Source organism: Meles meles, chromosome 11 (assembly GCF_922984935.1).
Source record: "Meles meles chromosome 11, mMelMel3.1 paternal haplotype, whole genome shotgun sequence".
Lineage (NCBI taxonomy): Eukaryota > Metazoa > Chordata > Mammalia > Carnivora > Mustelidae > Meles > Meles meles.
In genome coordinates this window covers 11,575,719-11,598,997 of record NC_060076.1, presented here as the reverse complement: position 1 = coordinate 11,598,997, position 23,279 = coordinate 11,575,719, and the positions used below count along the sequence as shown (strand labels likewise).

The following is a 23,279-nucleotide window of genomic DNA, read 5'->3' as shown; positions in this document are numbered from 1 at the left end:
CTTCCACTTCCTCAAATACATTAACCAAGTCTACACATGTTTCTGTAGGGTGTTGAAACTATTTTTGCTGGTTTGGGTCATGTCTTCAGAAATACTAATATAGTTTGTTTCTCTTCTTTAATTCATTTCATCTCTTTTTCCCATCATTATTATATATGTTCTATAGATAAGAAACATAATATCATGGAATTCTGTAACCTAGTAGGCCTGGCTTCAAATCCTGCCTCTCCTATTTCCAAGCTGTGTGGTCTTGGGCAAGTCACTTAACTCTTCTGAGTCTGTTTCTTCATTTACAAAATATACAGGCCTTTAAAATTACCATTCAAGACTATTGTGAATTAAAAATAATGGATGTTGTACTAGTAGTAATAGTAGTGAGAATTAATGCATTTACTATATGCCAGGCATTGTGCTAAGTTTCGTGCTTGATTTCAGCCATTAAAACAGCCTTATGAACTAGTATCTATTTATACAGATGAGCAAACTGGTTCAAAGATTTAGTCGGCAATTCTAATTAGTAAATGGGAGACCTAGAATTTTTAACACAGGCAAATCCGAGCCTAAAGTTGGTTTATTTAACTCCACATTAGATTTTTTTTTTTTTTTTAAGATCTTATTTATTTATTTGACAGAGAGCGACCCAGTGAGAGAAGGAACACAAGCAGGGGGAGTGGGAGAGGGAGAAACAGACTTCCCGCCGAATAGGGAGCCTGATGTGGGGCTCCATCCCAGGACCCTGGGATCATGACCTGAGCTGAAAACAGATGCTTAACGCCTGAGCCACCCAAGTGCCCCTCCACCTTAGATTTTTGGTGGCAATATTAGTAATAGTACCTTTGAACTCTAATTTTCTCCAAGTATATTTTAATGTGACTCTTAGTGGATAAGAGAACTAAGGTTGGTATAAAATAGTATGTTGAGGGTAAATAAAGTTAATATAATCAAGGACATAAAATTATTCTGAAAATAATTTTACCAATATAAATTAAGCTAGGATTAGCAAATAAACCTAGATTCGGTTTATTATTTCTGTAAAGGGCAAGGTCATAAATACTTAGGCCATTGATAGATACAGCTCATGAATATTAGGTTTTGTAGCCCAGTAGACTCTGTCACAGCTACTCAACTCTGCTGTTTTGGTGCAAAGGTAGTCATAGATGATATGTAAACAATTTTAAAAGGCTGTGTTTCAATAAAAGTTGCTTTACAGAAATAGGCAGTGGGCAGATTTGGCGTACAGTCCATAGTTAACCAGTTCTTGAATTAACTAACAACTGCTTTTGTTCTTTCTGCTCCCAATCCTTCAACTTTTATGTAAGTTTTTTTCCTAAGCAAAGACAGAAGCCATATTGAATTGTCTATAGCTACCTCGTTAGGGTACTAGCATCACAGAATTAACCATTTTTAAAGGTACTGTGCATTGTTCTTTAGAATTCTGGGAACGTTTTGAGAAAAGTCTGAGTCCTTGTTATATTTTGAGAGTGGTCATCAGTAACTTCTGTTTAAATCTGGTAGTCACAGAAGACTTTCCATGTCAGGATCCTGCTTTACTGATTCAGTAATGGTGGCTTTCAAAACACAAAGAAGCCATGATACCCAACAGAGCATTTATTGACCTGAGTTTGAGACTACCTGAGTCATTTAATCATCTTTCCTGAGCTGCTTGCTTTCTCCATCGGTAAAACTGGAAGTACTAACCACCTACCTCAGATGGTTATTGTGAAGATCAAATAAGATTATATGCAAATTACTTTTTAAATTGGTACCAACAATTCAAGATAAGTTTTCCCCCCATTTTATAGATTAAATAAATGAAGCTCAAAGACTTCCATAATTTGTTTTGATATTATCATAGTACAGTAGAAACTTTCTTATCGATCATAGTCATTCTAAAATGTTACTTGAAGCAAGGTATCATAAAAACAGCTGAAAGCTTTATTTTTATATTTATTTTAACTTAGAACATATAAATACACAACTCACTTGTGAATGTTGATGCAAGGCCAGCCCTTATCTTTGGCTTTGTGTCTGCTGATTGGAATTCTGCTTTGTTTTTCTTACATAAACCACAATCATGAAGCTATAGTTTCTAGTTTTGCTTTTTATTAAAAAAATTAAAAATAGAGCAATAATTTAAAGATACTTAGGAAACAGTCTGCACAATTCTTTACTCCACTCAATCTTTTAGTTATCTTGGCCACATCCAATTCAACAGATTTATTTAATTTTATTTTTTTAGTATGTTTAACTTTATTTTAAAACATATTTTAGTATGTTTAACTTTATTAAGTTTGTGAAAATCATTTAGTCTAGTTTTCATAAAAATTACACTGTTTAGGGGTGCCTGACCAGCTTCGTTGGTAGAAGGTGTGACTCTTGACCTCAGGCTTTTGAGTTTGAGCCCCACAGTGGGTGTAGAGATTACTTAAAAATAAGATTTTTTTTTTTAGTATTTATTTGAGAGAAGGAGAGCGAGAGAGATGACAGAAAGGGAGGCAGAAGCAGACTTCCTGCTGAGCGGAGAGCCTGATGCAGGGCTCAATCCCAGTACCCTGAGATCATGACCTCAGCCGAAGGCAGATCCCTAGTTGACTGAGCCACCCAGGACCCCCCAAAATAAGATCTTTGGAAAAAAAATACTCTTTAGAGAATCTTCCTTTAATCCACTTACAGATTATGGCTTTATTTTTAGGCATCTCAATTTGAGTGTGAGACCAAAGCAGTTGTCATCCTTAGTAAGAAGCGGTGTTCCTGAAGCTCTGCGAGGAGAAGTCTGGCAGCTGCTAGCAGGTTGTCACAACAACGACCACCTGGTAGAGAAATACCGAATTCTCATTACAAAGGTAAGGGGCTGATAATTCAGCATTAATCCTTTTAGAAATTTGTTAGGAAAAGATTGTGTGGCTCTTTGATTTCAGGGAACATTTTATAATCCCTTTATCTAATATAAGAATAGAACTTTACATACACTTTTAGCCTAAAGTTGTTTCTAGTGTTGGCGCAGAAAGGAAGGAAAAAGGTTTTCTTTCTTGATTGGCTTCACCTTGGAAACAAAGGATGTCCTCTACTCATTGTGTATCCGAATCCTTTCCGAATGTTATTGTATTTTTAGATCATTCGTGCTATGCAGTATGAAAAACTATTCTTTTGTTTATTTTGTTTTCACACTTCACAGAAATGTATTCTTTGTAGGTAAGGCCTATTTCTACAATTGGAAGAACATGATTTTATTCTCTTCAGTTGTATTCCCTTTTAGCTCATTCCTCTAAAATGAAGAATTCTCATTTTTTATAGTATCCCTTTGCAAGTTCATACATTCCTCATGATTTTACAAGCAAAGCAATAAAAACTATTCTTTGTATAGCATATAAGAATTTAAAGTAATTTTCTTCAAGTTCAATGATGCTTTGTGCCTTTGCGCCTGTCTTCATTGGTTTTAATTTTTGTTTTCGTTTTCTCACATTCTTGAAGTATTTATCTTTGGAAAGCAGTTTCTCCACTCCCAGACCAATTCTGAATGAATTGCTCAGAACCCTCAATAAAACATCAGCATTTTTCATGTGACAAAAGGTGGGGTTCTTCTAAAGATGTATTAAAACCTTAAATGAATAATATCTCCATAAAACTATTACTTTAAAAAACGCTTATAGAGAAAGAATGGCATTTGAACACAAAATTGGACCTTTTTCACCAGAAAATGACTTTCATTTGATCAAAATTCTGCTGTTGTCATCATTTTGTTTCTAGACAGTTGTTTTTTTCTTTCAAGAACTAGTATTCTGATTCCCTCCATTGTGTTGCTGTCATTGTTCAAGCAGCATTTATTGAGTGCCCATTACAGCCTCAGTGCAGGAGCTGGGAGGTGAAACACAAAGCAATGATTTGTCATTACAGTAGACACAGATCATATGATGGTCTGAAATAGCAGTGGGAACCATCAAAGGAGTGGTTAATTCAGCCTGGGAGAACAGGAGAGTCTTTATCAGTAATGTAACATTTAAGACCAGTTCCAGAAAAGAGCTCCCCAGCCATGGAAGGATGGAAGAGTGTGAATGGAGGCATCAGAGAATAAGGATATGTAACAGGTATAGCTAGTGAAGGTACCTCTACTTGGGTATTGGTTTTGGTTTTGGTTTTGGTTTTTTTTCTCCTATTGTTGGCAGATTATATTTTGGATAAATAATTCTCAGTTGTATGTCTATCTTTCCTTCTTCTTTTGAAGTCCTTTGAAACATTTGGTCAAAAATTGTTTCTTAATGTTTTTGGTATGGCTTTCAGACAGATAAGTTTTAAAAATATGAACTATCTTGTTTTTCTGGTTCCATGAAAATGGTGTTTCTTGAGTAGAAACCTGGTAATTATATGATGAGTAAAAGATCATTTTATTAACAGAATCTGATATATTTGATCGGTGCTTTATATATGCCAGTGTCACGCGCTTTGTATTTCACCTTAAACTTCAGTTACGCAGGTGGCTGGAACCTAGAAAGATTTCTCATGGATGTATAATTATTTAAATTGCTAGTAGATGATCCGAAAATAAAAATTACTTAGCCTTCATAATATTGGTGAATGCTTCTTTTTGTTTTACACTGCAGTGTTGTTTAATATAAGGTTGTTTGCTTTCTTTCCAACCTTCCTGAAAGTTACAGTTATCCTTGTGTAGGAATGGTACTTGACATTTTACATTTTGTTCTGAAAATTTTTTTAGGGGAAAACTACTTTAAAATTTTTTAAATTTATTTTCACAGCAAGGTTGTAATGTGTATAGGCTAAAATACACATATTTGAGGTATACAACTCAGTGATATTTTACATATGAATATACCACTGTAACTACTACTAAGAGGAAGAATATACCCAGCACCCCAGAGAGGTATTTCTGTCCCATTCTAGTCATGACCACCCCTTCTCTGCCCTTGAATAACCGTTATTCTGACTCTTCTCTCCATACCATTAGTTTCAGTTGTTCCTGAACTTCATTTAAATGCAGTCATACAGTTGTGCAGCATGTACTTGTTTGTACGTGACTTCTTTTGATCATCTATTTTGGGAGTGTATCAGGAGCCGTCTTCATTTTTTTATTTTATTATTTCACAGAGAGAAAGATCACAAGTAGGCAGAGAGGCAGTCAGAGGGAGAGGGGGAAGCAGGCTCCCTCCTGAGCAGAGAGCCCAATGTGGGGCTCAATCCCAGGACCCTAAGATCATGACCTGAGCCAAAGACAGAGGCTTAACCCACCCAGCCACCCAGGCACCCTGTTTTAATTTTTTTAATTGCTGAGAGTATTTCATTGTATGAATAAACCACACTTGAAAATTATCTATTTTGCTATTATAGATGTTTGGTTTTGCTTTGTTCTTTTTCAGTTTTAGCCATTATGAGCAAAGCTGCTGTGAGCATTCTTGCATTTAGCAAATGTTATGGTCTGAATGTTTGTCTCCCTCGAAATTTATGTGGTTAAATTTAATTACAAAAGTGATGGTATTTGCATTAGGAGGGGGAGACTTTGGGAGGTGATTAGGGCATGAGGACAGAGATCTCATGATAGTGATTAGCACCCTTATAAAAGAGGGTCCAGAAAGGTCCCTCACCACCTTCCATCGTTTTAGGGCATAGCAAGAAGTCAATAGTCTGCAGTGAAGGAAAGGGTCTTCATCAGATCCCAACCATGTTTACATCTGATCTTGGACTTCCAACCTCCAGAACTATGAGCAATAAATTTCTGCTGTTTTTAAGCCATCCAGTCTGTGGTGTTTGTTATAGCGGTCCAAATGGACTAAAAGAGCAGGATTTGTACATATTAGTGTAACTATATAGACATTATTTACCTACATATATGTATTACATTTTTAATTTTTTCTGGATGTGGGTTCTTTGCTAGATACCTGCTTTATATTCTGAAATTTCACCTGTAATATTCCTTTAGAGGGTGGTTGTTTTTTTTTTAAGGTTATTTATTTATTTGGGAGCCAGAACAAGAGAGAGAGAGCATGCACAGAGGGAGAGGGAGAAGCAAATTCCCACGCTGAGCAGAGAGTGGGGCTCAGTCCCAGGATACTGAGATCAGAACCTGAGCCAAAGGCATACACTTAACCGACTGAGCCACCCAGCGCTCCTTGAGGGGTTTTTTGCTTAGCTTCTTCAAAGACTAAATTTAAGGCAGCAAACAGTGATTTGATTTATAAAGTAAATCCCCATCCCAAATTAACTTGGAAACAAAACTGATGAATGTCTTCATCATTATCTTGCTTTAATTGTCAAGCTTGTCTTATAAGGGGGTATATGTAGGATTTTTCCCATATGACTTTTGTAATCCAAGGACAAATGACCTTTCAGTAATAGAAAATACATAGGTATATATATATTTTTTAAGGTTTTATTTTAAGATTTATTTTGTGTTTGAGAGAGAGCAAGAGCATGTGGAGGGAGAGGGGCAGAAGGAGAGAATCTCCTGCAGACTCCCTGCCGAGCAAGGACCCCACATAGTGCTCCATCCAGGGACCCTGAGATCATGAACTGATTTGAAACCAAAAGTTGGACCAGCTGAGCCATTCAGGCTCCCTTAGGTGTTTCTTATTTCTTTAAAAGCAGTGGGGTTTAGAGGCACTCTTCTCCCTTTTTTTGATTTTTGTTTTATGTTTGGGGTTTTTTGTTTTTTGTTTTTTCATCTCAAGAAGGGAAAAATATAATAATAGTAATAGCTGCCCCTTTTGAGTGTATGTAACACATGCTAAATTGAGCACTTTATAACTGTTATGTCATTATTCTAAGAAAATCCCCGTGAAGTGGTAATTACTATTTCTGTTTTAGAAATGAAGAAGCAGGGGTTTGATGAAGCTTAGTAATTTTTTTTTTTTTTTGAAGCTTAGTAATTTGCTTACAGTCATTCAGCAGATAAATGATAGATGCAGAATTTGAACTCAGAAATGATTCCAAAGCTGGTTCTTTTCCATTATTCTGTCTTCTTGTCTATCCTTGAATTTAAATAAAAATTTCGTAACACAGGCATGTATATACTCATACACAATTTCCTGTGGACACATAAACATACTTGTTTTTATGTATACATTTTTATTCAGTTACTCTTCTATTGGTAGGCATTTACTTGTTTCCAGATTCTAGCCTAAGTAGTGTTTTACTAAATAAATATCCTTATAAGTGTCTAAATCTTTTAATTTTATGGAATAGTGTCTCAGAAGTATGATTGCTGGATCAAAGGGTCACATGTTTTTTTAAACTGATTACTTAGTTTTTTAAAAGATTTTACTTATTTATTTGACAGAAAGAGATCACAAGTAGACAGAGAGTGGGGGGGGGGGGCAGCAGGCTCCCTGCTGAGCAGAGATTCCCAGGACCCTGATATCTTTTTTTTTTTTTTAAGATTTTTTATTTATTTATTTGACAGACAGAGATCACAAGCAGGCATAGAGGCAGGCAGAGAGAGAGGAAGGGAAGCAGGCTCCCTGCTGAGCAGAGAACCTGATGTGGTGTTCGATCCCAGGACTCTGAGATCATGACCTGAGCCGAAGGCAGAGGCTTCAACCCACTGAGCCTCCCAGGCGCCCCCAGGTATCTTGACCTGAGCTGAAGGCAGTGGCTTAACCCACTGAGCCACGCAGGCGCCCTTAATTTTTCTATTTAATTTACTTATATCCAGTTTGGTTCTCTGAAAGCCTGTTATTCCTGTTCATAGTTCACCAGCAATGTAACAAAGTACCTGTACCCCCATATCCCAAACAGTGTTAGTTATTCCTAACTGTATTTAACTTTTTGCTGTCAGTGGATATAAGTGATACCAGCATATCTTCAGTTTGCAGTTCTCTGTCTACCAGTAAATTTGAGGGATTTACTATTCTGAGTTACCTCTTCCTCTTTATTAAACATGAAATCTTAAAGCCAGAGTTGGGAGAAAATCACTTAAATAAAGCAAAAATTGTTTACCAAAAGAAGAACTAAGTACTCTCTATTATGTATTTAGTCCTTTATCTTCATTATAAATATCTTTCTAAAACTTTAATTCCTTACTGACTTTATTGATGGTTTCATGCCATACAAAACATTTTCAGTTTTTATGTAGAAAATTGTGTCTTTTTTTAGGTCTCCTACCTTTAAGTTTTGTTAAGTGCAGTTTCTAAGATTTTCTTGCAAGATTTTTATTGTATATGTTATATATTTATATCCTTAATCCATCTGGAATTTATTTTTGTACATGGCATATGATAGCAGCCCAATTTTATTTTTTCCCAGATGGATAACCAGTTGTGCTGCTCCTGTTTTCCTACTGAATAGAACTACCATCTTTGTTAGATCTTATATTCTTACATATACTAAAATTGAGTTCTAGATTTTTCTGTTTATCTGTTTGTTTATTCCTGTGCCAGTACTGTTTTGGTTAAAGAGGCTTCAAGTTATGTTCTGATATGTGCTGGTAAATCAAGTCTTTTCTCACTATTTCTTATTTCATATTTTTCTTATCTATTCTTGCATATGTAATCTTCCATATAAACCTTTAAGTCCTTTTCTTCAGTCTCACCACCACTGCCTCCTAATAAGGTTATGTAAGGATTCTAATTTGAATTTTAATTTACATATTAATTTAGGCTATAAATTACATTGTTATACTATCTTTACATCTAAGAGTATGGTATGTCTTGCCACTTGTTCAGATCTTATTTTATGTCTGTTAAAGACTTTAGAGTTGCCTTCCTTTATGTCTTGTGCCTTTTTTGTTAAATTTATTCCTAAGAATTATCCTAGAGTGTTCTTGCTGTTGCAAATGGAGTATTTTTTTCTGATTTCTATTTCAGGATGCTAGTTGCTACAAAAGAGAATGGACTTTTTTTTTTTTTTTTTAACTCTCTATTCATCTGCCTCTTGATTTTGATTAGTTCTCCTAACTTTATATTAGCATCTCTTGAGATTTTCAGGTATGTAGTTATGTCAGCAACAAAAACAGTTGCACTTCTTTTTTCACTGTTTCTTCAGGCTGTTTAATTTTCTTTGTTTTGTTTATATGTTAGAAACATTAAGATGGGGGCACCTGGGTGGTGCAGTCAGTTAAGCATCCACCTTCATTCAGCTCAGGTCATGATCCCAAGGTCCTGGGATTAAGCCCCACATCCAGCTCCCTGCTCATTAGGGAGCCTCCTATTCCCTCTGCCCCTGCACCCCCCACACACACTTATGCGCTCTCTCCGTCAAATAAATAAAATCTTTAAAAAAAAAAAAAAGAAACATTAAGACATTTTAAATGATGATGGTGATAACTAGCATCCTTATTGAGTTCCTGATTTTAATTAAGGCAGTTTTAGTTTTCCAGTCTTTTGGAAGGCATGCTGTTCATTTTTGTGGTTTTTTTTTGTAAGTAACATGTCCTTCAGTGAATTTCTTCCATATTTGACTTTGAAGATTTTATTAAAGAATGTCTACTAAATTTTATCAAGAGGTTTTTTTTTTAGCCGTTAATATGATTCTTACAAAATATCAACATTATGATCTTGATATTGAACTACCCACCTTGGTATCTCGATAGAACTTGTCAGACTCATTGAGGAGGAACCCTAAAAAGTAAGCCACAGGGACTCCCCTACCCCTCTTAGCTCCAGTTGTTAGAACTATAGCTGCTTGGGTCTGGTGAATCAAATAAATTGCAGTTGACAATGAAAGGAACATAGAGACACTTTCTGATCTCCAACTTCCAGAGTCAGACTCTGGCCCTTCCTTTTGGTTATTTCTCACCTTTTATGTCAGTGACTCTGGTTTTGTTTTGTTTTGTTGCTTAGTAGCAAAGATTTATGTCAAAATTGCATCCTTAATGGATTATCTTAATGAAAAAATAATGAAATAACAACACATTCTGAAACAATGTCATTCTTTTCATCAGTCAGCCTTGTGTTTTCTGAAACCTGTTTACTTTTATTTTTATAGTGGTGTTATTGATAAACTTTCAGTGATAGGAATCTTTTGTCATGAATTTCAAGTTTTTATCCAAAATCTAAACTAGTGACAAGTCCATGTAATCAATATTTACATTTTTGTTTGTCTGAGGGAGGTCCTGGAGGCCAGCCACATTTTACCAGTCTGGGGAAATAACTTAAATATCTAATTATAACTTCATTATTATACAGATTGCTTTGGTTTTAATTACAAGTATCTCTTTAATAGATTTGTTAAAAGTCAAACATTCAATAGTATTTAATCAGAGAACCTGCCTGTGGATACCAAACAAAAGGGGGTCAGTTTAGCAAAAAGAACATTGGCCATAGAGTTAGGAAGCCTGAGTACTAGTTTCTCTGCCATTAGCTTATGAACTCAAATGAGTTCTGCACTTGTGGCCATTCACTTCCTCGTCTCTGACATTAGGTCACTACAGTAATTGGTTGATCTTTCTCTGGGCTTGAAAATTCTGGAAAATTAGGTATGTAACATCTTTGAGTCCTGCCCTCCAAAATAGTACGTGATTTCACATCTGAGTACTCTTGCTACCTGATTCTATAGGAAAATGGGTTTTGAGTACCGTTTTCAGAACTATACTGTGTTTCCCATATAGCAGTTGCTGTAGTTGGTCTGCTGTAGACTGAATGTTTATGTGCCCCTAAAATCTAGATGTCGAAATCCTAACCCTCAACATGATGGTATTTGGAAGTGGGCCTTTGGGAGGTTAGTAAGTCTAAAGAGAGCAACCCTCAGGAATGTAATTGGTATCTTTACGAAAGAGTCTCCAGATCACTCAATCCCTTGCCCCTTCAACCTTATGAGGACATAGTAGTATCTGGCCATGGGTCCTCACGGGACACCAGATCTGCCAATACCTTGATTTTGGACTTCCTCACCTCTAGAACTATGCTAAATTTCTGTTGTTTATAAGTCATTCAGTCTGATGTTTTTGTTATAACAACGTGAATGGACTAAGATAAGTTTTTCTTAGATTGTTATTTGCAAAAATCATTTCAAGTCTGCGTTATCCCATCTCTGTAATGTCATGTCCCCTCTAGTGAGTTTCTGTAAGTCATATCTGTCGAGGGAGTTCTAAAGGTTTTCTGAATTATAAGACTGGAAACATAATAGGCTTGATCATATTAAAATATCTGATATTTGATAATTTTTGACCTACAGATAGGTAAACATCAATCTAATAATTAGGTGAATTAAACAGTTATCATACTAGGGTTTTACTTGAAATAATCTTCCCATCTAAAAGCAGAATTGCTTGTTGTCTTATTAGCCATTTGTTGTTTAGTCAGCCATATAAATACCTTTGAAAGTCTACTTTATGTCAGTCCTGTGCTAGGTTTCATGGATATGATCATGAATAAAATGGATCTGCTCCCTGGTTTGGGAAAGACTATAATCTAATGAGGTAAATAAGCAATTAACTAACCATTTAAAATAAAATTATATAAGAGTTATAGAAGAGAAAATACATATTGCCATGTGGTATGAGACAAGAACTTCTCATCTAGGATTTCAAAAAGATCTCTTGTTCAGAAATTATTGAGGGAAGGGGATTGTTGGGGTGGGAGAGGATGCTACATGGCATGTGTGATGTTAGAAGTCAGTGGGAAAAATGCTTGCTCAAGGGTGAGAGAGAGAGGTTGTAAACTGAAATGAGGCCAGAAAAGATAGGTAGGGGCTGGATCTTCAAAAGCTTAAATAAGGTATATTTGAGATTTTTAGCAATAGAAAGTCACTGAAACATTAGAGGGCACTATGAAAAGTGGATTAGATTGTCTTGATTCAAATCCTTATTCCTACTTTATTTAATCCCTTAACATTAGATAATAAATTGCATTTGACTTTTGTTTCCCTGTCTGTAAAATGAGATGATAGTAGTACCTTATTCGTAGAGCTATTAAATGAACTTTAGGTAATGCATGAAAATGCTAGGTACAGTTTTAGCCCATAGTAAGTATAAATTATTGTTTGCTTATTTTTATTATTAAATTTATTATCATTATTAGTTTAAGAATAATCATTCAGTTGGGTGGCTCAGTGGGATAAAGCCTCTGCCTTCGGCTCGGGTCATGATCTCAGGGTTCTAGGATCGAGCCCTGCATCGGGCTCTCTGCTCAGCGGGGAGCCTGCTTCTCCCTCTCCCTCTGTCTGACATTCTGCCTGCTTGTGCTCCCTCTCTATCAAATAAATAATAAATGAGTGAATGAATGAGTGAATAAATAAATTAATTAATCTTTAAAAAAAGAAAACAACGAACCTGTTCTTTCAAGGGGTACATCATTTGAAACGAATTTCAAGGATAGTAGGACCTCGGGCCCATCAAAGATCCTGGGAGGCCTGCTTCCCTCTCTCTCTGTGTGTACTTGTTATCTCTGTCTGTCAAATGGATAAATAAAATCTTAAAAAAAAAAAAAAAAGAATGATCGTTCCAGTTGAGTTAGAAGAGGTAAGATTAATGGAAGCAAAACCTGTTAGTAATTTAGGCAAGAGAGGATTGGAGTATTGGCAGAACAGATAGAGAAAGATACTATGTGAGAGAAGTTCCAGAGATACTTGGCATTTGGTGATTGACTGAATGAGGGAGATAAATGGGAGAGAGGGAAGAGTAGAAGATGAGTCAGAGGACCTCAGATTGGTTTTGGAATGACATGATACAAATACATCCCTATCAGATGCATTTAAATAATATGTTAATTAAATCAACATTTAAAGCTCATTTTTACTGAGTAATAAGTAGTAGGTAATGCCCAGAAGTGTATCATGAATCTGAAGAACTGAGATTGATCCTTTCTCCTCTGCAATATTTAAGCTAGTGAATAGGTTGAGAGAAGAATAAATATAACTTGAATAGTCACTTCCCTTTTTTGTTTCATGTTTCCTCTTTTTGCCTTATTTCCTTTTTAGTATTAGATTGAACCATACAAAAGTTGCCACTTTTGTAGATCGGAAAATATTTATCCAGAAATGAAATGGTTAAATACTGGCCATTTTACATGGCTTATCCAGTTATATTCTCATTCTGTAAGAATTTTTAACTAGGGCTCTGAGCATCCGTTTTGAGTTAAATTGAGCATCAAAGCCTGTCTGAAAGATGCTGTGATGGCATAAGGACCAGTGGAACTCAGTCCCATGAAGTAGGTGACTTAAACCTGGCATCATCCATTCAGTGTGACTCTGGGAAGACATCTCATGGTCAAAGTTTTTGTTAGCTTTACCGAAAGGGACATGTTATATATTATTTTGGCTGTTTTTTAAAACCTGATTATAGGGGTGCCTGGGTGGCTCAGTCATTAAGCATCTGCCTTCGGCCCAGATGATGATCCTAGGGTCCCGGCATTGAGCCCCACATCAGACTCCCTGCTCGGGGGGAAGCCTGCTTCTCCCTCTCCCACTCTCCCTGCTGTGTTCCCTCTCTCACTGTGTGTCTCTCTGTCAAATAAATTTTTTTAAAGTCTTAAAAAAAATAAAAAATAAAACCGGATTATAAAAATGGTACAGTTGACTCTTGACCAACATTCAGGTTAGGGGTGATGACTCCCCACACACACATATTTGAAAATCCACATATAACTTTTGGCTCCCTGAAAACTTTACTGCTAATAGCCTTCTGTTGATTAGAGGCCTTACTAATAACAGAAACAGTTGATTAGCACATATGTTGTTATGTTACATGTATTAAATACTGAATTCTTAAAATGAAGTAAGCTAGGGAAAAGAATGTTAATTAAATCATAAGGAAGAGAAAATACATTTACAGTATTTATTTTAAAAACTCCACTTGTAAATGGACCTGTGCACTTTAAACCCGTGTTGTTCAAGGGTCAACTATACAAAGAAATTGGGAAATTTAGAAACTATAGGAAAACATAAAATAAAAAATCTCTCATTAACCCACCCGCGATCGACTGAAAAGTAGAGTTGATTTCCATTGTGCTTCCTTCCAATTACATGTATATGCAGAAATACTGTTCTTTTTTCTTAACCAAAAAACACAAATATATCATGAGACTACATTATTTTTTTTTAAGATTTTATTTATTTATATGACAGACCATACAAGCAGGGGAGCAGGAGAGGGAGAATCAGCCTTTCAGCTTGAGCAGGGAGCCCGATGTGGGGCTCAATCCAAAGACCTTGGGATCATGACCTGAGCTGAAGGCAGACACTTAACCAACTGAGCCACCCAGGTGTCCAAGACTGCGTAATTTTAAAAAGGAAATGAGTAATGGGTGGAGCTAGCAAGTATTATGCTAAGTGAAGTAAGTCAGAGAAAGACAAATACCATATGATTTTGCTCATATGTGGAATTTAAAAAACAAAACAAATGAGCAAAAGGTGGGGGCAGAGGGAGGCAAACCAGGAAACAGACTTTTTTTTTTAAAGAGTTTATTTATTTATTTATTTATTTTTATAAAATTTTATTTATTTGACAGAGAGAAATCACAAGTAGGCAGAGAGGCAGGCAGAGAGAGAGGAGGAAGCAGGCTCTCCGCGGAGCAGAGAGCCCGATGTGGGGCTCGATCCCAGGACCCTGAGATCATGACCGGAGCCGAAGGCAGAGGCTTTAACCCACTGAGCCACCCAGGCGCCCCTAAAGAGTTTATTTATTTAACAGACAAAGATGATAAGTAGGCAGAGAAGCGGGGGGGGGGGGGGGGGGGGGGGGGGAGGTGGAGGCAGGGTGAAGCAGGCTCCCTGCTGAGCAGAGAGCCTGATGCAGGACTTGATCCCAGGACCCCGGGATCATGACCTGAGCCGAAGGCAGAGGCTTTAATCCACTGAGCCACCCAGGAGCCTCAGGAAACAGACTCTTAACTGTAGAGAAGAAACTGATGGTTACTAGAGGTGGGGAGGGGGGATAGGTTAAATAAGTGATGCGCACCAAATGTTATATGGAAATGTTGAGTCACTGTATTGTACACCTAAAACTAATATTACAGAGTAAACTAACTAGAATTTAAATAAAAATTCTAAAAAATGAAAAGGTAGTTTATATATATATTTTTGAAAAGATTTATGTATTTATTTTAGAGAGAGAGTGTAACGGGGGAGGGGCAGAGGGAGAGAGAGTACCAAGCAGACTCCATGCTGAGAAGGGAACCTGACTACCAGGCTCTATCTCATTATTCCAGATCACAACCTGAGCTGAAACCAAGAGTCAGAGGCTTAACTAACTGTGCTGCCCTATACAGGCACCCCTGTATAGATTTTTTTTGAGGACATAGATTTATTGCGACTTTATGTCCTTAATAATTTTTTTCTCCTGATGAAAATGTTTTTCTTTAATCTGAAACAAAACACTTAACTCTTGACTGATTTGATAAAGTGTGGCTCTCAAACTTTTTGTTGTTTTGAGTTTCTTGTATGAATATTTTGATTATAGCACTAATGGTTTTACTAAAATAGAAATGAAGTTGAAAGAACTATTATTACACTAGTGATAGTAATGTAACAGCTTGTATTTTTATTACATTAACTCTTTCAAGCTATTAACCAATGTGACGTCTCTTTTTTTATCAGCTTAACTGTCTAGTTTTATACATGAGACACCCGAGTTAGAGAATAAGTTACATGACAAAATTCACAAGTGGTTAGAAAAGCTTGTGCTACTGACTTTGGTGAATGGCTTTTCTATTTATTGAAATGTAACTGTCAGAAATTATTCCTTTTTTCATTCAGCATTAACCACTCAAACAATGAGAGTCCAAAAACAAAGTGTGTGGTAAATGTATAGAATAGTGTGTAACCTGGTTAGTCTGGAGGGCAAGGTGTGTTGGGGGGGTAGGGTATGGAACAGGGAGATCAGCTTGGAGAGGCACTAGGGAGCCGTTGACTTTTCTTGAACTGTGGGTACCATAATAAAGCATATGCTATTAGATATTTAGGCAGAAATGAATAGATCAGAAAAATGAACAAGACTAGAAAACTCAGACAATATGTAATGATGGCCTAAAGTACTAAAAACTGAGTTGAGAGCCACTGTAGAAACAGATTCCCAGGAACCTGTTGAGTAAGAATAGTACATTGAGTGGGGAGAGAGTGGTCAAGATAATTCCTTAAGTTTCTTACCTGAGGGCTTAGAAAAAAGTAAGAGTAAGAGTGTTGGAACAAGAAAAAGAGGCCAGTTTGTTGAGAAAAATGTGTTTAATTTTGGACATGCTGTGGGTGAAGTCTACGGGACATTAAGATGTATATAGACTAGCAGGCAAATTATAAATTGGAAAGAATGCTCAGGAGTAGAGTCAGAGCTGGAGACAAAGGCAGAGGAATAATTAGTGTAGAGGAATAATTAATGTCATATCATCTTTCGTTTTTTACTGCCTTACATACGTGTAGCCTCATTGTATTTGAGGAATGTGTGACAGCAAAGTATCCAGAGTATCCCAGTGCCTCGGAACCGGGCAGTCACAGTAAGAGAGGCACTTTAGGAATCAGAGGAGCCCATCCTCAAGCAGTGCAGCATGGTTGGCAGGAAAACACAGACTACCTAGGTAGAAGGGTATTTTAATTCTAGGAAAAGAAAGGGAATAAAGTTTTATACCCACTACATGCTAAGTATTGGTAAGCTTTTGTATGTATACACTGTCTCCTTTATTTTGCAGTAACTGTGAAGTAGGGAGTATGGTCCTCATATGACAGATGATGAAATTGAGGGTAAAAAAGCTTGAGTAATATAAGAGCAAGGATTTGAACCAGATGGGTGGTCAGTGCCATGGGTTTTTTATATGCCACACTTTGCCATGTTTTCCAGTAAGATCTCTCAAATACAGCTATCAAGCTTATGCTCCATAGGTTTTTTTAGTGTTGCCTTCCTATAATAAGCACAGTGCTTTAGCTCTTAAGATACAATTAACTGAATTCTGATCATGGGAGACCATTTGCTTTTAGTGAGGCAGCATATATGTGAGACAAATAAAAAATGGAAATCGAACGACATAACGTGTATCCCTGCCCAGGTGTGCCGTCTTTCTAGAATGCTTAGAAATGCCAGCCTTTGCTTATTTTCTTCCACCCTACTGGGTATGTGGAAATTTACTTAAAAGAATGAATCGAGAGTCCAAAGATACCTGGAGGAAAAAGTATGAAAAGTACACATTTCCAGTTAGCTGAAAAAAATTGTCATCATTTATGACATTACCAGAATATAATCCTGCCACAGTGTAATATATCCCACAATATAATCCCAACTTGCATTGTTTAAAGTAGGCACAAACAAGATTGTGTATTCTAAGATACATAAGCTTATTTGTACCATGAAACTTTTGCAGTTTTAAAGCCTGAGTGGAAGTGGTTATATTTACTTGTCCCCTTTTTGTGTGTATTTTTGTGCACTGCTTCTTAGTAAACTAGAAGCAAGAAATGGCATCTCAAAGCCATAAGGTAGCATTGAATATAGGACAGCGTGCTTGTGTGCTGTTTCCTCAGTGTTGAGAATGGGTGAGGTTTTCTTTACTTTCTCTCTTGAAAAGCTGATTTTTAAGTTTGCTTGTTATTTTTGTCATCTTTCTTAAAATTAACCAATATCCAGTGAATCATGAGAGGAAATTAATGCTGAACATTTAGCCTTCTAGCTAGAACTTCTTGTGCTACTGAATTAGGAGTCCTTAGTTGCCATGCATGGTTAATACACTTTCATTCTTTAGCATTGCTCTTTGTTCTTGAGGAAAATGCTATAAGAAAATCGGAATTTCCTCTCACCATTACCCCTTTGGCGGCGTGTTTCAATCTAATTCCTGGTTGGCATTCTGTCCCGGCTACAACCCCTTCTCTAAACTCCATCTACTAAAAGGGGGATTCCAGACAGACGAGGAAACAGCTTTCCAACACTGCACTGCAGGCATATTAAGTTATTCCCCCACTGTGCAGTCGGGAAATCAGGGACCACTTCTCTGGCGATGAATTCTAATGAGCTGCTAAGGATGCCGTAGGGTGTGTGCGCACAGGCGTTTTCTTTCCCCTCCCCCCCTTCTTCCTTTTCCCAAGCCCCCTCTTCTCCCCGTTTCCCCTCCTCCTCCTTTATCCCCTCCCTCTGTGTCTCAGTTCTGCAGTAAACGGGGCTGAGGCACATTCCTGCACTGCAGGGCTTTCTGTTAAGGATGTTTTGTGGCTTTTGTTTGGATTGCAGCATGCAGAATTACAGGTAACACTCTGGAATCGAGCTAGACAGATAAATTCTGTTGAAATGTTTTCAGAGAGGCGAAATATTACATTGGAATCAATGAAAGAAATGAATTACCTTAAGTAATTTTATTAGTGGTAGTTCTAGTAAAATATTTTCAGAAATGCTCTGCGCAGATTCCTTTTCTTCCCCCAGAAGGCTCAAATGAAAAGAATGGGGTTAGATTGATCTGGTTCGCAATTGATTTTGTTTTATGTTGATCACGAAAGCTTGCTGTTGTTGCTCCTCCTCTGTAGAGTAAAGGACCAGTTATGTGGGGTGCCGCTGAGAGTAGCCATGAATAGTTGTACCGGGTGGGGTAGGATGGAGTGGGAGGGTGGATACCAGCCTGAGCTAGCCAGGTTCTTTGATTAGGGCATTGGATGCAAAATGTAAAATGCTCTCTCCTTTTCTTCTATCAGCTGTTCAGAGGAGACTCATTACAACTCCTGCTGAAGCTCCTAATCTTCCTCCCTTCTCTTCTGCCCTTACCCCTACCCTCATTGGCCTGAAGACACTGTACCCAGAGTTTGGCTTACTCCCCTGGTGCTATGTGTATGGTAAACCTGGTACTATGGCCACATCTGGGACTGGCCAGACAACTGCTGCTGTTTCTCCCTATTCCAAGAAGGATTTAAAAGGGAAATGTACTGCAGGCAATGCACCAGAGCAGCGGCAGGAGCTTGGGGACTAAGACTCCTCTGGCATTGTTACAGACACACAGAGCTGACCGCAATGACAGCAGCTGCTCCTTTGAACTGTTGGCAGCAGCCAAGCGGCAGCATGAAGTGAGAGATCACTCCCAAGCTCAAGATGAACTCTACCTTGGATGGTAATCAGAGCAGCCACCCTTTTTGCCTCTTGATGATTGGCAATTTGGAAACTGTCGATTTTTGCCTTTTGGAAGTGTTGATTATTGTCTTTCTCACTGTATTGATTATTTCTGGCAACATCATTGTGATTTTTGTATTTCACTGCGCACCTTTGTTGAACCATCATACTACAAGTTATTTTATTCAGACTATGGCATATGCTGACCTCTTGGTTGGGGTCAGCTGCCTGGTCCCTTCATTATCACTCCTCCACTACCCCCTTCCAGTCGAGGAGTCTTTGACTTGCCAGGTATTCGGTTTTGTAGTATCCGTTCTGAAGAGTGTCTCCATGGCCTCTCTGGCCTGTATCAGCATCGATAGATATATTGCCATCACTAAACCTTTAACCTATAATACCCTGGTTACACCTTGGAGACTACGTCTGTGTATTTTCCTGATTTGGCTGTATTCCACCCTGGTCTTCCTGCCTTCCTTTTTCCACTGGGGCAAACCTGGATATCATGGAGATGTGTTTCAGTGGTGTGCAGAGTCCTGGCATACCGACCCCTACTTCACCCTCTTCATCGTGGTGATGTTGTATGCCCCGGCAGCCCTCATTGTGTGCTTCACCTATTTCAACATCTTCCGCATCTGCCAACAGCACACAAAGGAGATCAGCGAAAGGCAAGCCCGCTTCAGCAGCCAGAGTGGGGAGACTGGGGAGGTGCAGACCTGTCCCGATAAGCGCTATGCCATGGTCCTGTTCCGAATTACTAGTGTATTTTACATCCTCTGGTTGCCATACATCATCTACTTCTTGTTGGAGAGCTCCACAGGCCACAGCAACCGCTTCGCCTCCTTCTTGACCACCTGGCTTGCTATTAGTAACAGTTTCTGCAACTGTGTCATTTATAGTCTCTCCAACAGTGTCTTCCAAAGGGGACTAAAGCGCCTCTCAGGGGCCATGTGTACTTCTTGCGCAAATCAGACCATAGCTAAGGACCCTTACACAGTTAGGAGCAAAGACCCCCTTAATGGATGCCATATCTGAAGTGGTTCAGACACACTGGGTCACTGTGGGGTGTGTGTGTGTGTGTTTGTGTGTTTCCTTTTTCTCTCTGTATTCCTGTTGCACTAGGAAATCTGGGACGAAATAATTAGACTCTAAGCAACAGCAAACAAATGATCATTCGAAAATACCCTCTAAGTTTGCAGAAATTATTTTCTAAAAAGTGTTTTTGCACCAGGAGAATCAGGATGGTGAAGATAAATTGCTCTTGGTTCCAGATTTTGGAATGTCACAGAAATGACTACATTTTTAAGATTTAAAATAAATAAAGCCATATCTAATACCTCTCTTCAACGGGCATGACTGAACCTGGGTGTGAGAAGCGTCAGCATTTTTAAAAAGTCATTTTCTTGTCGCTTTTCTGGGTTCTTTCCAGCTATTTGGGCTGCATATGCAATTGAATTCTTTTAATGTGGAATATTCAAAACCAGTGACAAATTAACAGGATTTAAAATTTTTCTTTATATATGCCAAAGTAGAACTACACTGCAAGTTTTAGCACTGTCATTTAGAAAGCCAAATGTTTTATGTTTTTTATGTCTTATTCTCATGAGAGAATTCTCAGTACAGTGAAAAATGTGAACACCTAAACACTAATTTTAAAATTTTGCAGTGTACCATAAATGAAGCAAAAGTGCAGTCAAATCATGTAATTTTTATGAAAAATTGAGCTTCTCTCCGTGCCATGCTTCTTGGAGATCTAAAGAAACGTGTGCATAGAGAATGATTGTGTTGTTGTGTTTTTGCCCATGCTTTTGTTTATGTGTGTATTGAAAATATTTGAATTTAGATTGCTCTTTACAGCAAAATGTGTTTCAATAAGCTGAAAAACAAAAGATAGGTTAATTGCTGCCATTTTTCTGTGTAATGGTGAAAACATATAAAAGTAAATCTTTAGTCTTCTCTATCTTTTTTTTTTTTTAATCCAGAGAGTTTGGAAATATCAGACTATCTGGGAGAAAGGTGTCCTAAGCATCTGAGTCAGAAAATATACTGTATATTTAACTAGTACTCTTAGAAAATAGAAGGGGATTGAGATGTTCTCTTTGTGGTTAAATGGAATCAACAAAGTAGCATCTAATTCTTTTTATGAACATTCTTTTTTAGTTAGTGTTAAGGAATGCACATTTGAATGAGAGAAGGAGAATGAGAAAGGACTTCTTTATTGCTATTCTCTTTCTGAGGAAGAAAAAGTCCTTTGGTATAACAGTTCTTTACTTAGTTTTCCCTTTTTTTAAGCCAAAGTGCTAGCAAAACCTATAGGATGTTATTACTGTTAACTCTGTAGAATTATTGAGAGTGCCGTATATTTGTATGTACTAGTGCTGTTTTGTTCTTCGAGTGATTATCTTTAGAATAAGAAGTTTATTTTTCTAAAAGGAGAGAAGGACTTCCCAGGATCTCCAGGCATGAGAGTATTTCCTCTGCTTTTTCTGCTGGTTCTAATGTTTTGGAAGTCTTCAGGGGACTTACATGATCTCTGCCTTTGGCTAGATGTTATAATCTGAATACAACAATGGTATTCAGTGAGATGGAAGAAACCCAAGGGAAATGGGTTAAAGTGGCGTTTTGAATCCAAGAAAGGACATGGATATTTATAAAACAGGGAGAAGGCTTTGGGGTCTTTTTGGTCATATATTAGAAAACCTACTGCCCCCGTTTAGAGTGAAGGACAGCAGTCTTACGATTTTAGGTTTTAGATACTAGTTTGATTTTAACCTCAAATATGTGTTCTACTTAAACTACTTAATTTCAAGTGAGTGTTACATAAACATTGAAATTTCAGATTCTGAGTTCTTCCCAAAAGCTTGCTTGCTTGTTCTTTATATTTACTATTAGAAAACTTGATTCTAAGCTGTTTCAATATTTAAAACTCATTAAAATTGTAAGTTATTTTAACAATGAATGGCTGTTAAATTGCCATTTGAATTGGAAAACCTTTTCTCTTGGATTCTGAAAAATGGTTCTGTGCATTTCTCCTTTATTTATGTGGCACCAATCTAAAAAAAAAAAAACAAAATTCCCTTTTCATACGTGTTGGAGAATGTAACCTGTTCAGATTTGCAGTTTGCTTATGAGTTTTTAGTTTAGCAAAATAAGAATCTCAAAGATTTTTTTTTTATGTATATATAGAAAACTGATGTTAAATCAGTAGATTTTTACTTTTGCAGATGCTGAGCCCTTTTAATTTTTTCCTGCAATGGAGTTCCATCTTGTGAGAAAAGAGAAAACCCTTTGGTACAGATCTTACAGAAATTTTATGGAAAAGAGAAAATACCTGTTTGATTTTCTGGAAGTGGCTAATCAAGCTGATTTTTTTTTTAAAGACTTTATTTATTTATTTGACAGAGATCTCAAGTAGGCAGAGAGAGGGAGGAAGCAGGCTCCCCGCTGAGCAGAGAAGCTGATGTAGGCCTCCATCCCAGGACCCTGGGATCACGACCTGAGCTGAAGGCAGAGGCTTTAACCCACTGAGCCACCCAGGCACCCCTCAAGCTGATTTTTTAATGACTCAGAAGACAACTCTTTTAATAAGAGCTTTTGTTAACAGATTTTTAAATTTCTTTTGTCCTAGTACCAAATTTAGATGTTATTAGAAATATTTTTTCACGTTAAAATCTGTCACTGTCTCAGCCTAAAACCAAAGTAGAAACTAAGTATGTGTAGTAATTTTAAAGAAAAATTCCCCCACCCCCCCAGCTGATGATAATTTGCTTAATATCAGATGTTTTTCCTGTTTATCTTGCCTTCATTGGACTATATAAAGTCTGCGTTTTCTTTTAGTTATTAGTTCCTTTCTCACTTTCAGTGTCTTTACTGGGTTTTTTTTGTTGTTTTTTTTTGTTTTTTAATTTTTATTTCCTTATGTGTATACATGTTGGGGGATGAGCCTGGATGTAATCAATAAGTCTTTTTTGTTTGTGATACATTTGAACAGTTTGTATTTAAATAACCTTTTCATCCTGGCAAATTTATTGCAGCATTTGATGACGTTTGGTTTAAATACCAATCTGGCTAGTTCAGAATGAAAAAAAAAGAAAAGTATATTTTTAGATTCAGTTACCTTGGGCCTTGGCAAGACAGTGCATTTAACTATATATGGTATATGACTGATAGCAGAGGAAGCATAAGCTTTTGGTGATTGTGTTGAAATTGCTTCATAGTAAATGTTCAAATAAGACAATAACTAATTGTTATGTTTGTAAATTAGTTGTACATGATTTCAGAGGAGATGTGTTTTGTTTTTCTCTTAGAACAGAAAAACAGTTACAAAAAGACAAGT

The 23,279-nt window shown here is 37.1% G+C and overlaps 2 protein-coding genes across 6 annotated transcripts in view; both read left to right on the top strand.

Moving 5' to 3' along the window:
- The window catches only part of RABGAP1 (RAB GTPase activating protein 1), a 156,285-nt gene that overhangs the window by 69,130 nt on the left and 63,876 nt on the right, over positions 1-23,279 (top strand). For all 5 annotated transcript variants that reach the window (XM_046023285.1, XM_046023283.1, XM_046023281.1 and 2 more), the window contains one exon: positions 2,693-2,843. In XM_046023285.1, the coding sequence (XP_045879241.1) occupies positions 2,693-2,843 (151 nt within the window). The remainder of the gene's footprint in view (positions 1-2,692; positions 2,844-23,279) is intronic.
- On the top strand, positions 18,015-22,356 carry GPR21 (G protein-coupled receptor 21). Its single transcript, XM_046023295.1, has 2 exons — positions 18,015-18,097; positions 18,538-22,356. Exon 2 carries the CDS (start codon positions 18,929-18,931, stop codon positions 19,976-19,978), a length of 1,050 nt encoding a protein of 349 aa, XP_045879251.1. The 5' UTR covers positions 18,015-18,097; positions 18,538-18,928; the 3' UTR covers positions 19,979-22,356.

Excerpts from the sequence above, each read along its gene's own strand:
- GPR21 (XM_046023295.1), top strand. The coding sequence starts at position 18,929 with ATGAACTCTACCTTGGATGGTAATCAGAGCAGCCACCCTTTTTGCCTC.